This window comes from Corvus moneduloides, chromosome 19 (genome assembly GCF_009650955.1).
Source record: "Corvus moneduloides isolate bCorMon1 chromosome 19, bCorMon1.pri, whole genome shotgun sequence".
Lineage (NCBI taxonomy): Eukaryota > Metazoa > Chordata > Aves > Passeriformes > Corvidae > Corvus > Corvus moneduloides.
Window position 1 is genome coordinate 7,435,668 of NC_045494.1, and position 13,039 is coordinate 7,448,706.

At 44.1% G+C, this 13,039-nt stretch overlaps 1 protein-coding gene across 6 annotated transcripts in view; it reads left to right on the top strand.

The window, feature by feature from the left end:
* The window catches only part of LLGL2 (LLGL scribble cell polarity complex component 2), a 33,136-nt gene that overhangs the window by 12,810 nt on the left and 7,287 nt on the right, over positions 1-13,039 (top strand). For 5 of the 6 annotated variants that reach the window (XM_032129112.1, XM_032129113.1, XM_032129114.1 and 2 more), the window contains exons 3-15: positions 639-736; positions 1,737-1,818; positions 3,077-3,192; positions 3,757-3,915; positions 4,652-4,814; positions 4,986-5,118; positions 5,907-5,961; positions 6,139-6,293; positions 9,567-9,784; positions 10,274-10,341; positions 11,331-11,484; positions 11,582-11,686; positions 12,484-12,776. In XM_032129112.1, coding sequence (XP_031985003.1) covers positions 639-736; positions 1,737-1,818; positions 3,077-3,192; positions 3,757-3,915; positions 4,652-4,814; positions 4,986-5,118; positions 5,907-5,961; positions 6,139-6,293; positions 9,567-9,784; positions 10,274-10,341; positions 11,331-11,484; positions 11,582-11,686; positions 12,484-12,776 — 1,799 coding nt within the window. The remainder of the gene's footprint in view (positions 1-638; positions 737-1,736; positions 1,819-3,076; positions 3,193-3,756; positions 3,916-4,651; positions 4,815-4,985; positions 5,119-5,906; positions 5,962-6,138; positions 6,294-9,566; positions 9,785-10,273; positions 10,342-11,330; positions 11,485-11,581; positions 11,687-12,483; positions 12,777-13,039) is intronic. The other variant, XM_032129115.1, reaches the window with a different exon arrangement.

Consider the following 13,039-nt stretch of genomic DNA (forward strand, 5'->3'; position numbering starts at 1 on the left):
TCTCATTAAATTTCCCAGTGTTCCTCGTGTTCCCTCTAGAAAATGGGTATGGATTACATTAGTTTTCCTGACTGCTCATGGGAAGTCTGTTTAGTTTCCTTGATGAGCACTGATGTTCACTCGTAGCTCTGCATTGCTTTGCACCATTTCTTCGTGTCAGTCACCAAAAAGAGGTCAGGAAGGCTGACCTGTGTGGAGTTTGGCAGATGAAGCTGATCTTACAGCACACAGCATTTGTGTCAGACTTTGGAATTGTGCTGAGCAGTTGGTTTACAGAAGTGCAGCTGATGTGGAGTGATGGAGTGTGTTGTATTGACTGACTAAGCCGTGCTTATGCAGAGTTATTTATAATCTTAACATCAAGAGCTGCTTGGGCTACTGTTTTCAGAATATTTCTCTTTCATTTCTGTTACACTTCTGGATATCCTGGCTGTGGAGCTAGGGATTCTTGGCACATGTTCATCATTAGGCTGTTGTTCAGCAAATCTAACCAGTGTTTGAACACCTTTCAGCAGAAAAAGCTGCCATTAAGTGCTGTATTTCGTCTGCCATGCCATGTTTACTTTCTGTGTTCTATCTCTGCCCAACAGTGCCCATGAAACAAGGTGCTGATTATGATTTTTCCTTCTCTCCTCCAGACTGTGGAACATGGATTTCCCCATCAGCCCAGTGCCCTGGGCTATAGCCCATTTCTCCGTCTCATGGCCATTGGGACACGATCAGGAGCCATCAAATTGTATCCTTTGAACACCTTGCGTGAGAGTTCTTTAACCTCAACAGAACGTGGAGCTTCGAAGACACTTCCACAGTTAGATCAAGTATGAATTTGCAGGCAAGGGTTACTGAAACACTGAAACAGTTGCCAGGGTTTGGAGTGATTTTGGTCTGATCAGGGTGGGATTATCTTTCCAAGAGCTGAACTATAGCTCAAACAGAAGCTGAGCTGATGCAGATATTAAACAAGACTCTGCTCCTGCTATGCAGAAGGTCAGACTAGATCTGGCCTAAGTTTAGCAATCCTTCACATTGTAAATTCCAGGGTTGTTTAAATATTTGGGGCAGGGTTCCTTTTTCTTTTTTTTTTTTTCTAAAGCAATTCTATTTCAAAGGTTAAAGCTGAAGTCAGAAATGCTTTCAACTTCCTGAGTTTTTGACCATCCAGGAATTAAAGACCTAAACATTGGAGGTGGTAATTTATTTTTTTTTTTTTAGCTAATGACATCCAGTCTGATTTTTGTGTGTGTGAGGTGATTCTCATGGCAGAGACCAGTTAGATGAGCTGTAAAACAGGCGTGTCACCCAGCCCAGAAAGGAAAAGTTGGTGCTGTCTCTGCCAGCTTAATCATTCATTGCTGGTGGTGTTTGTGCTCAGAGGCTGGACTCCACATGCAGGCAGAAGCCATCTGTCTCCTGGTTACAAATTAGTTAAGCAGGATTGTAGTGTCTGGGAAACCACGAAACATCCCTGAGAAAAAAACAGGGTCCAGGCACCTCTTCTGCATGTGCTGAAGGAAGAAGTGAACTTCCCTGTTCTCCACAGTGAGCACAGCCTGCAAATTTTACAAGCATGTAAAATCAAAAGTAGATTTGCATTGATTCTTTACTGTCCAGCTCACCAACAGTAAAACGTGGTTTCAAATTAATCTCTTTTCATCTTGCTTGCTAGCAAGCTTCTTATCAATTAATTGTAGCTGTGGGTCACCTTAAATACTGTAGATCCTCAACAAACTCATCAGATATGGTGCTCCTGGGGTGGAGTTCATGGGTTTACATGAAGAAAACAATACTGTAATGCAGATTCACTTTATACCTGATCAGGTAAGTGCATTTTCAGTACCTCTGTGACTTGTGTAGATCTTTCCTAAACAGGTGTTGATTTTATTCCAGAGATCTGAGCTCCTATTACCAAGAATATTCAAATGCTGCTAGGTTGGGAATGTTTATCCCAGTGTATTTTGTGCTCTCAGCAGCGCTTGTTGCTGTGGAGATGCTCAGGAAAACTAAAAGAGAAGCTTTTAACTAAAGAGTAGCTTTATTGTTCATAACTGTTAGTCATTTATCTCCAGCAACATCCTGGGAATGGTAATAAGGCCAGGATAGTTCAGGCAATCTGTTGCAGAAGCAAGAACTTCCTTTTCCTTTTGCAGCCCCAGTTTTTCAGTAGGACTGGGTGGTCTTTCCTCTGCACAGCAGACAGAACAGGAGCTGCTGCTGAGCTGATTTAATTATTTTCAGGAGCTCAAAACAGCACTGCTAGCCTCACCTGCTGTTAAGTTTGGTGCCTTTGTGTTTGGGGCTATTGAATCTTGCTCCTGGGGATTGCTGAACAGTTATTGCCACGCACTAAAAATAGGAAAGCAGAATTTTCCAAGTGTCTGGTGGCTGTCTAACCACTTTCTCTTTCCCTTGACTGTCAGACTGGTGTCTTGGTCACAGACTTTGTTGCCTGGTGCCCCCAGCGTAGCACAAGTGGCCTCTTTATGAGAGGGATTTAATTCTTGAGGCGGTTTTGGGTGTCTGTTTGCTTAACTAATGGTATAAACTGAAACTCCCATGGGGAGTGTTGCACCAGGTGTGGCTGCAGCAGGTAAAATGCTTCAATTTGAACATCCAGCCAGCAGGGCTGGGCTCATAAAAGGATTCTGACACAACCCTCCAGAATGAGGTTGGACACGAAGAATGTGAGGAGTGTGGTGTAGCAGAGTGTATCAGCCCCACCCAAAGCTGGGGTGTGTTCAGCAAACCTGTGCTGAGCCAGGAGGAGGTGAGATAGCCTGCAGCTGCATGGCTGGGCTTTACAGCACAGGCTGATCTTCACCAGCCTAAATCCTTGTCATCCCCCTTAGTGATAACCTGTGCCTTCATAACAGGGTTTTTAGCCTCTAGGCTACTTCTTGTCTCCCTCCACCCCCCAAATCTCGTTGCTGCAGTGTTTGTCCAATGCCATAAAAAACTGAACCAGCTCCCCAGTCCTGTTTTAGCAGGGAATTATGAACAGCAGCAACTCTACTGCTAAATTTACTGTGTTATATTTAATACTGGCATTCTGAAAAAAGCAAGTTGTGTGATTTTGCAGTGCCAGCTGGTGACACTGCTGGATGATAACAGCTTGCACCTCTGGAGCCTGAAGCAGCACGGAGGAGCATCTGAGCTGCTGGAGGAGCATCGTTTCACCCTCAAAGGGCCACCTGGGTAAGCCACAGGAGGGGCTTGGAGCTGGTCTGGGGATAAGCAACTCAGAAAATTCTGCTGTTGTTTAAGCTAGAGCTTGTCCAGTTGTTACAGCATGCCACTCCTCTGAATCCATTGAAAGGGTGTTCATGGAAACCAGCCAGGAGCTGGCTTGGGCATAGGAGACCAGCATTTAAAAGTGCTGAACCAGTGCAAAGGGTGACATCTTTTAAAATATTTGTGCACTCACTGCTGTGAGTACAGGAGCTGTTAATCTTAAGGTTAGGTAAATTTAACCATGCCTAAAGTCAGACTTTGAAATGCTGTTGTGGTTTTAGTTTCACTTGATCCTGCCAGTTTTAGGTGAGCTATTTTTAGGAACACTTAGAGAGAGTTCTGCAAAAAAGGTGTCTGGTTCTTTGTCCATGCACTTATCAAAAATTTTTGACGTAATTTGTCTTAAAGCTGGTGTTTTCCTCCTTAAAAAAAATAATCATGCCTCCCAACCAAATGACACTAATAAATGTCCCTGTTTCGTTGTTAACTGTCCCAAATTCAGTAACAAGAGTCTCTTTGCATCCCCAGCTCTCCACCAAGTGCCACCCAGGTAACAGCTGTGCTTCCCCATTCCTCACGGGAAGTGCTGTACCTCGGCACGGAGAGTGGCAACATCTTTGTGGTGGAGCTGCCCTCATTCCGAGTGCTGGAGGATAGGACCATCACCCCCGAGGCCGTGCTGCAGCGGTGAGTGAGCAAACAAGAGGTGGAATCCCATTACCAGACACATCCTTTGTTAAAATGTCACCCCAGATCATGTACTGGGGCCTCACTGTTGTGTTAAGCATTGTCCATATCTGCCTGACTCTCATGAAAGTAGCTTTCAGTCCTGGTGTGTGTTAAGTAACAGTTTTTGTCCTGGTCAACATGGTGTTGTCACTGTGGAGGTACAGCATGTTCACTTGGGGTGAATCTGCAAACCTTGTGCCCTGGCCCTTGTGTTTAGTTTTGAAAAAAAAAATATATTCTGTTTAGCTGTAATTACCCATTTATTTTTTCAACTGCTGGCTGAACATCTGATACTGCTTTGTTCAAATGGGGATTTTATCACTCTGGAGATCCAGGTGCTGCTGAAAACTGTCCTGCTTCATGTCTCCTACTGACATTTCCATCCTACCTTTATTCTGTAGGAGAATAGGGTGGGTGGTTCAGACTGTCTATTACAGTCCTGGGATCCAGTCCTAGTATTCATTGTAAATCTTGGCCTTTCCTTGAAGAAAATGGGGCTGGGTGCATGTCCATGTGGTAGGCCTGGTGTGATGTCTCCCATAAGATTTTTCTGCTGCTTGAAGGATTTGTGAGAAGATTGTAATTACCTGTTTCAACTTTGTCACTTAATTTCTCATTCTTACACCTTTTATTACAGTCCTTCTGGTTTGTACCTGGACTCAGCTTCTCTTGGTTTCCTCTTCTGCTCCTGCAGGATACCAGAAGATAACTGCAACAGACGATCCTGTGAACTGGTGGAAGCCCTTCGGGAGCATCCTAAGAACCCTGACCAGATCCTAATTGGATACAGCAGGGGCTTGATTGTCCTCTGGGACCTGCAGAATAACAAAGCAACACACCATTTCCTGGGCAGCCAGGTATTGATTCAATCCAGAGTCAGTTCAGCAGGGCAGGAAGGGCTCTCACTTATGCTGAAGACAAAGCAGGTGCAGGGGGAGCCTGACAGAGCTGCTTTTTTAGTAAGAAGGGTTGTTTTGGGGAGATAACAGCTCTCTGGAGAGCAGTCATTTGTATGGCTTTCTTTTCAGCAGCTGGAGAACCTCTACTGGCAGAGGGATGGCAGTAAATTCATTAGTTGTCACTATGATGGAAGTTACAGCCAGTGGCCAGTATCCAGTGACAACAGGCAGCCAGAGCCTCTGGAAAGCACTGTGCCTTATGGTCAGTAAGTGAGGTTTAACTGTTGTGTATTTGTTCAAACTCAAACTAATTCTGAGCTTGTGTAAGATATTCATGTCACAGTTCTCCCTAGTGTTTAATGGCAAAATGCAGAGGTGCCTCTTGAATGGCTTGTGAGCCTGGGCTAAAGGATTTCAGCCCAGTTTTTTTCTTGGATTTGAAACTCCCTTGCATTGTTGAAGTCTGTCCTGAACATGGAGAGCAAGTCTGTTGACAAAATTAGTGCCCCTTATGAAGAAGGGTGTTAGTGATTCAGCTCTTTGTTTTAGCTGGTGTTCTGTTCAGCAGGAGTTGCTTGGATCCTGTGTAATTAATAGTGAGCTGAGTGTATTTTCTGTTGACCTGAGCAGTGATGAAATGAAGCTTCTGATTTGCTGGAACCCATCAAATGGGATGACCTCACCTTTTGAGTGTAGAGAAGCTTCTAAAGCTCCATCACTTTATATTAGTTTCAGGAATGACTGTGATTTTAGCAATCCTTTCTAGTTAATCAGCTCCTCCAGCAGCACTTCCACTCCTTGGTAGCCATCAGCAACATGGTTTAGAGCTTCCCCTGAGCCTAAGCTGTGTTTTGCTGGGGAGTTCTGTGGTCAGTGTGTCTCAGAAGACTTGTCTGATGTGGCTTGGTCTGGGGTGGTGGTGCTGGCTCCTATTAATTCAGGTGGCTCCCCTTGGGGTGGAGGGTGAGGTGACCTGGCTGAAGCAGAATCAGCGACTTCTGATGTAAAGATGCACTTCTTGAATTGTAGCAAAACACTCTGTTTTCTCAGGTCCTTTTCCTTGCAAGGCCATCTCCAAGATCTACTGGCAGACAACAAAAAATGGGTGAGTTTGTGGTGTATCCCTTCAGTCTCTCCTATTTAAAGGGTGCAGTCTGCAATGCCATATGAACCCTTTAGAGTAACGTTGTAAGAACTTGTCAAAGTTTCTTTGACATTTCTTTGAATTTTTTCTTACTCCTCACTTCAGCACACACCACTTTAACTCTTTCTTTCTCTTCAGGCTTCCTTACATAATATTCCAAGGAGGAATGCCCCGGGCTAGCTATGGGGACCGGCACAGCATCTCTGTTATCCACGGCAGCCAGCAAACAGCCTTTGACTTTACCTCACGAGTGATAGACTTCTTCATAATCTTCAGTTCAGATCCTGCTGCAGGTATGTGATGGAAGGGCATTACTGAGGAATTAGGGTAGCTGTGTACGTGTGTGGGAATCTGCCTGGTATAAATAGCGCATGAAATGTGATAAGGAGGTCAGTTGTTTGGGGAGTTTCTGAGGCTTTAGCAGAGAAATCACAGAATCATTTAGTTTGGAAAAGACCCTTGAGTCCAGCTGTGAAAGATTGCCCATTTAAAAGTGAAGTGTAAAATACTGATGTAAATAAAGGGCTGGTTACAAATGCCATACATTCCTCAAAAAAATTAGGTTGCTCTGTTATGAGAAAAGACCTCTTAAGCTTATGTCTGTTTAAGCTGGACACTGGACATAACCAGGTTGTGAAATGAGGATCTGAATATTGTTGTTTGGAAACAGTACTTCAAAGGAGACTAATAATTAAAACCAGAATTTACTCCCACTGAGACGCTGCTTCTTGTAATTACTACCTGGTTTTGTGTCTGGAGCTCTGGGTAATAAATCAGCAAAGGGTGACATAGAAGCAAGGGTCAGTATATGGAGAACTTAATTTCCTTAGTGCTGGTGAACATGAATGTAAACTGAATAGTTCTCATTCCTGGAATTGTGTAGAGCTTGTCAGATTCTTGCTTCTGTTGAAGAGCTTTATTGCCCTTATTTCTGCAGTAACTGTATATTCTTTCCTTTCATGAAATTCTAAAGGGTTTTCCCCAAGAACTCTTTGTTTAATGCTGGTATAGTTCTTGCTTCTGGCTAACTCAGAGTAACTGAGTATAAAATGCTATTTCAAGCTCCAAAAATGTGCAGTGTTGGAAGCTGGATCAGACTAAACTGCAGATTTTTTAGGAGCTTCTAAGTCAATCTTCTGTTGCTGGATCTTCTCAGGCTTTCTAGTCTCTGCTTTGCCTGCTAGACAGGTTTCCAAACCAATTTGTCCAGTGTCCTGCCAGGGAGGGTGGTGACAGCAGCAGCTCTGCATCCGAGTCTGTCCGTGCAGGTTGGATCCCTCCGGCCTGTTCTGGGAAGCAGAGCACAGATTCAGGGGAGGAATGTCTTGGGAAAAGAGGCAGAAAGAAACAGCTTTTGGATTCCCTCTTGCCTCTTTTCTTAGATCTTAACAGACCCTCTCAGGTCACTGAAAAGACAGCAGAGAAATGCAGAGTAACTGAGCAGAAGTGCCTGTATGTGTCTGTTACTGATTTTCCGTGCACAACGCTGCCTTTATAAAAACATCGTCCAAGTGAGCAGAACTTGCAGGTCTAAACCTTCAGGCTCACAGTGGTGATAAACTTGAGGTATTGTTCAGTGCCTGAAGTTCAATACCTTTTGGTATTAACGAAGGAGACCCTTTTACTTTCTATGAAATTGTCAGAGTGGAGATTCCACATGATGGAACAAAAATCTTAAAGATTAAAGAAACCTGAGCTTTTTAGGTCAGAGTTGGACCGCTTAGAGTTCAGTTTCTGGATATGATTAGAAATCCTTTAGGATGAAATAACTGAATTAACAGGCTTTATATTTCTACTTCCCAAGAATTGAATTAACTAGTTAATGCCACTGCCAGTGGGTTCAGACAGGAGCTGCTACAGGAAACTGAAACTGTTGCACTTAGGTGAGGAAGTTTTTTACAATAAAATGAGGTTTCTGTGGTTGACAAGCTTCCTTGTGGCTGATTGCCTAAGCTTAGTGGATCTACGTAGCTTGCCTTGTTTGCCCTTAAGCAGTCTTCCCTGCAGTGGCAATACCAAGGTATTAATTGTATACCAAAGCCACTTAATTTAATAAGCACAAAGCTTATGCATTGCAGCATGGTCGTAGCTGGTGACTTTCCACTACCCTGAATATGCTGTGGAAACAGTTTTTAAAAGGCCAGCCCTTCCTGTTTTGTTTTTTTTTTTTTTTTCAATGAGGTGGGTGAGTGTATGGCAATCATGACAAATTCTACTGTGCCTGCTACTTCAGCAACTTAAAATAGATTCTTGCCATAAGAAATGAGCTCAGATGTGTGTCTTTGCAGGGAAAAAAAAATGTTAAAACAGAGCACTTTTGGTTAATGTTGCCAACAGCAAACTGCAGGGCTGTAACAGTACAGGGATGATATTCTTTGTTTTGTTATGAAGTCCTGTGGGCAACTGCAAATGATGGCACATAGAAAAGCAAAGTAAAACTGAACAGAAAACATTCTTTTCATGAAGAAACATAACTAATCAGTGATGTGTTGTGGCTGGGCCTAGTCAGAGGTGAAACTTGGGGTGCCTCACTAGTGATGCCAAGTACTAATTACTTGAATTTAATTTTGCTGTGCGAACAGTTGTCGATATGTACCTCTTGCAAGTGTATACCAGGTAAGCAACCAAGTAAAGGAGGGAAGTAGAAGTACAGTTTAGGAGGGAAGGTCAGGGAAAAGCTGAGTTAGGTACTTTGCTAATGGCTCTCTGTTTATCACCCCCACTCCAGTTTTACATTCACTCAGATTTCTGTAGCTGTGTTAATTGTCACTGCTGTGAACTGGCCTGTGGTTTCGGTTTTCCCCACCAGTTTGCTGCTGTGGCTGACTCGTGAGCCTTGCTGCAATAATGTCCTTGTAGACTAAATTTTTTTCACTCAAGATTTTCCACTGTAACTAGAATTAAAATTCTTGTTTGTGTCAGATGTCACCAGTCAAGCTACATTAGCATATTTCTTTTGTAGTTGTCCCTAATATACATAAGAATTATTTGGTGATGTACACATCTTTAAAAAGAAAGTCTAGAGGATGTGTCACAATGTATGAGAAGAAGAGAAAATGAAAAGAGAGCTGAATTGTAAATACTTGTCAGTTCAAGCAGAGAAGCATTCTGCAGAACCCAAGGCATTAGCATGTTTAAGCAGCTTAGCCTGGATGGACTGTGGTCCTAACACAGCACTAAATGGGTCACTGCTGGGGTGTATGCATGTCTTTCCACCCAGTGCTGTTAATTAGGTGTAGGTAGAGGAATTCTGGCTGTTACAGTAGTAGGTATGAGCTTTGTGTTACTTAGTCAGTTAACAAATTTTTCATTCTGCGGTGGAATCTATTAAAAGTCACTGTCACAGTCCCAGGAGTGATGTAAAGAAACATGATTTGCAGTAAATCTGTGTCTTCAGATTCATACTCAATAGGCCCAGTTAACACAGAAGCATTTAAAGTTTTTTCCAACAAAAATGTTGATGTGGAGCTGTGTGATTACGGTTTTCAAAGCAGCCTTACAGGAAGCTTGTTTGCACTGACCTTGGATGTCAGTTTTGTCAGCCTCAATGAGTGTTGTTTCTACAGAATTCGATGACCCCTCTGCCCTGGTGGTGCTGGCAGAAGAAGAGCTCGTGGTGATAGACTTGAAAAGTGCAGGCTGGCCAGCAGTGCACCCTCCATACCTGGCTTCCCTGCACTGCTCAGCCATCACCTGCTCTCACCACGTCTCCAACATCCCACTGAAGCTCTGGGAGCGGATTATCAGCGCTGGGAGCAAGCAGAACGTTCACTACTCCAGTATGGTATGGCAGCTTTGTGTCCCCCTGTGTGTTCCCACGTGTTTAGGACAGAGCGACTGCCCAGGGTGTGGGTGGTCTGTGCTGCTGATGATCTGCAGAGGGTTCAGCCCCACCAGACACTGTCCTGCCTCTTAATAGGGTCGAGAAAGGCTTTTTCCCAAAGCACCACCAGTACAGTTACTCACACTGGGGAATTAAAATGTGATATTTTTTTAAGCTTTGACAAGCCAGAGGGAAAGTCTGAGTGTTCCCAGCTGTCGGGGGTAACAAAGTTCTCATGTAAAAGCATGAAGCTTCTCGGGGAAATACGTAGAATGCCTTCTAAAAGGCACAGTTGGTGTCAGAATGGGAACATGTAATGCAAACAAAAGCTGACAGCATGGACTGTTTCACTGCCACTTGCACTGGAGTTCATGCCCTCCTGCTGACTTTATATTCTCTCCACACTGTCACTGCTTAGGAGGTCACACACTTCTCTTACTGTATTTGTAGCCGTGGCCGATTGACGGTGGCACCAACATCGCTCCGGATCCTCCACAGAGGGACTTGCTGCTAACAGGGTAGGTGCTGACCTGAGGACCATCAGGGGCCCCTTTCCAGTTCCAGTTCCCCCTTTTGAACTAACTGAGATTTTCCTGTGGAGTTAAAGTCTGCTCATCTTGTAGGGAGGAGGCTGCAGCTTTACAGCGCAGCGTCTCAAAGCTGTGCTGCTGGCTTTGTAAAGCCAGCTGATTTTGCTGCTTCTGAGCAAACAGGTCATGATGTCCACAGATAACCCAGAAAGTGGCTGATTTTTAGTTCTGATGTGTTATCCATTCCCCCTACTCGCAAAGTGTGTAGGAGTGCAGACACTAATCCAGCCTGGTTCAAAGGCAGCAGTGTAAAAGTGGAGCTTAATCCCGCATGTTTTGAAGCATTTTTCCCTCTGCCTTACACTCTGAATCTTAAAATACAGGTTAGCTTGGACTCCTGTGTGCTTTGATCAACCTGAACAGATCTAGCTAAGTGGTGGAAGTAGCTAGAAAGAGATGGTCTCATTGCATAAAAATGTACCATTTTCTTTTCAAAGCACTTTTGAGAGTTTCAGTGGGCTGTTCCTCAGATTTCATTCTTGATGGAGCATGTTAGAAGCTCCTACCCTTGTGTTGGAAGACTGTTGCAAATTTTCACCTGGAGAACTAAGATTAAAGCTTGATATTTTTTTTTATTTTTTTTTTTATTTTTTTTTTTTTTTTAAATCTTATTTTTTTCCCTTCCCTCGCAGTAACCATATTTTTGCCTGGATGAGTTTTTCCTTCCATATGCTAAGCTTTCCATGTCTTTTTGGTGTAATCTTAAATTGGTGTAATGGTGTCAGATCACCAAGAACAGCTGGATATTAAAAAATCCCAAAAAACTAAAAACAAAATAAAACCAAAACCCACAAAAAATACCCAAGAAGCCAAAAATCTTTCTGTGGTTTGTTTTTCTGTTTCTGTATTTCCCCCTCCGTTTTACCCTCCATGTGCTGTTCTCCTGTGTGATGTGTGTCCCTGTATCCTCCCCCCAGGCATGAGGATGGCACAGTGAGGTTTTGGGATGCCTCTGGTGTCTGCTTGCACCTCCTTTATAAGCTGAGCACAGTGAGAGTGTTCCTCACAGATGCTGATCCCAATGACAACATGAACACCCTGGGGGAGGATGAGTGGCCTCCACTCCGCAAGGTAAGAGAGCTGCTGCTTGTAGAAACTTTCTGAAAACCCAGGCAGTTCTGATTCCTGCCCTAGTTAAAGACCAGCCCCTCTCTGTTCTCTTGCCTAGGTTGGTACCTTTGATCCTTACAGTGATGATCCAAGACTTGGGATCCAGAAGATCTACCTGTGTAAATACAGTGGATACTTGGCTGTTGCTGGTACAGCAGGACAGGTATTGGAATATGAACAATCAACATAAACATTGTTTTCAGTGCAGGTTTCAGAGTAATCTGGAGATCTGCTTAAATTCAAAATGCTCATTTTTCTCATGGTAAATTGATCTGTTTTCTGGAAATGCTTCATGGGACCCTGCTCTGGTGAGCTCCACCTGGAGCACTGCATCCAGCACAAGGAGAACATGGAGCTGGTGGAGTGAGTCCAGAGGAGGCCACCAAGTTTGATTAGACGGATGGAGCAGCTCTGCTCTGAGGAAAGGCTGAGAGAATTGGGATTGTTCAGCCTGGAGAAAGGAAGGTTTGGGGTCGTCTAATTTGCAGCCTTCTGGTACCCGAAAGGAGCTTACGAGAAACATGGGTAGAGACTACTTACAAGGTCCTGGAGTGACAGAACAAGGGGGAGTAGCTTCAAACTGAAAGAGAGTAGGTTTAGATTAGATATTAGATAGGAAGAACTTCTTTACTGTGAGGGTGGTGAGGCACTGTAACAGGCTGCCTGGAGAAGTTGTGGATGCCCCATGCCTGAAAGTGTTTAAGGCCAGGTTGGATGGAACTCTTGACCAGAAAAGGTGTCCCTGTCCATGGCAGGAGTTAGAACTAGGTGATCTTTAAGGTGCCTTCCAACCCAAACCATTCTGGGATTTTCTGCTTTCTCTAGTTGGTATTTTAGACATTGTCTGCTGCTACTTACCTGTCCTGAGAGGTGCTATAGTTTAGTAGCTGTAGGGAAGGGCTGCAGCTTGGAGATCTGCCTGCACAGCAAAAGCTGTAGCAAAGGTTCTCTTCCTTTCAGGTGCTGGTGATGGAACTGAACGACGAGGATGCAGAACACGTGGTGGACCATGCTGAAGCAGATCTCCTGCAGGACCAAGAGGGCTATCGATGGAAAGGTCACGAGAAGCTAAAAACTCGAGATGGCCCTGTTCGATTTGAAGCTGGTTTTCAGCCATTTGTCCTTGTCCAGTGTCAACCACCAGCTGTGGTCACCTCTTTGGCCCTGCACTCAGAGTGGAAGCTTGTGGCCTTTGGTACCAGTCATGGGTTTGGGCTTTTTGACCATCAGCAGAAGCAACTGGTCTTTGTCAAGTAAGTGTCATCTTTCCAGGGGGTCTGTGGTAATCCTTATGTTCATGATGACCTGGAATTACTAACAAAGCAAGGTGTGATAAGTGATTTCTCAAGAGCTGTCACTGTAGCAAGAAGCTCTGCTTCTTTTTTCTCCACCATTGAAGATCTTCCAGAATATATAAGTGTGTTCCAACATTCGTGTGGATACTTGGGATACTTGTTGGACTCTTGGGAGCAATTGCCACTCAGTAGAAAGTGACCACGTGGCTACTGTCTCCCTC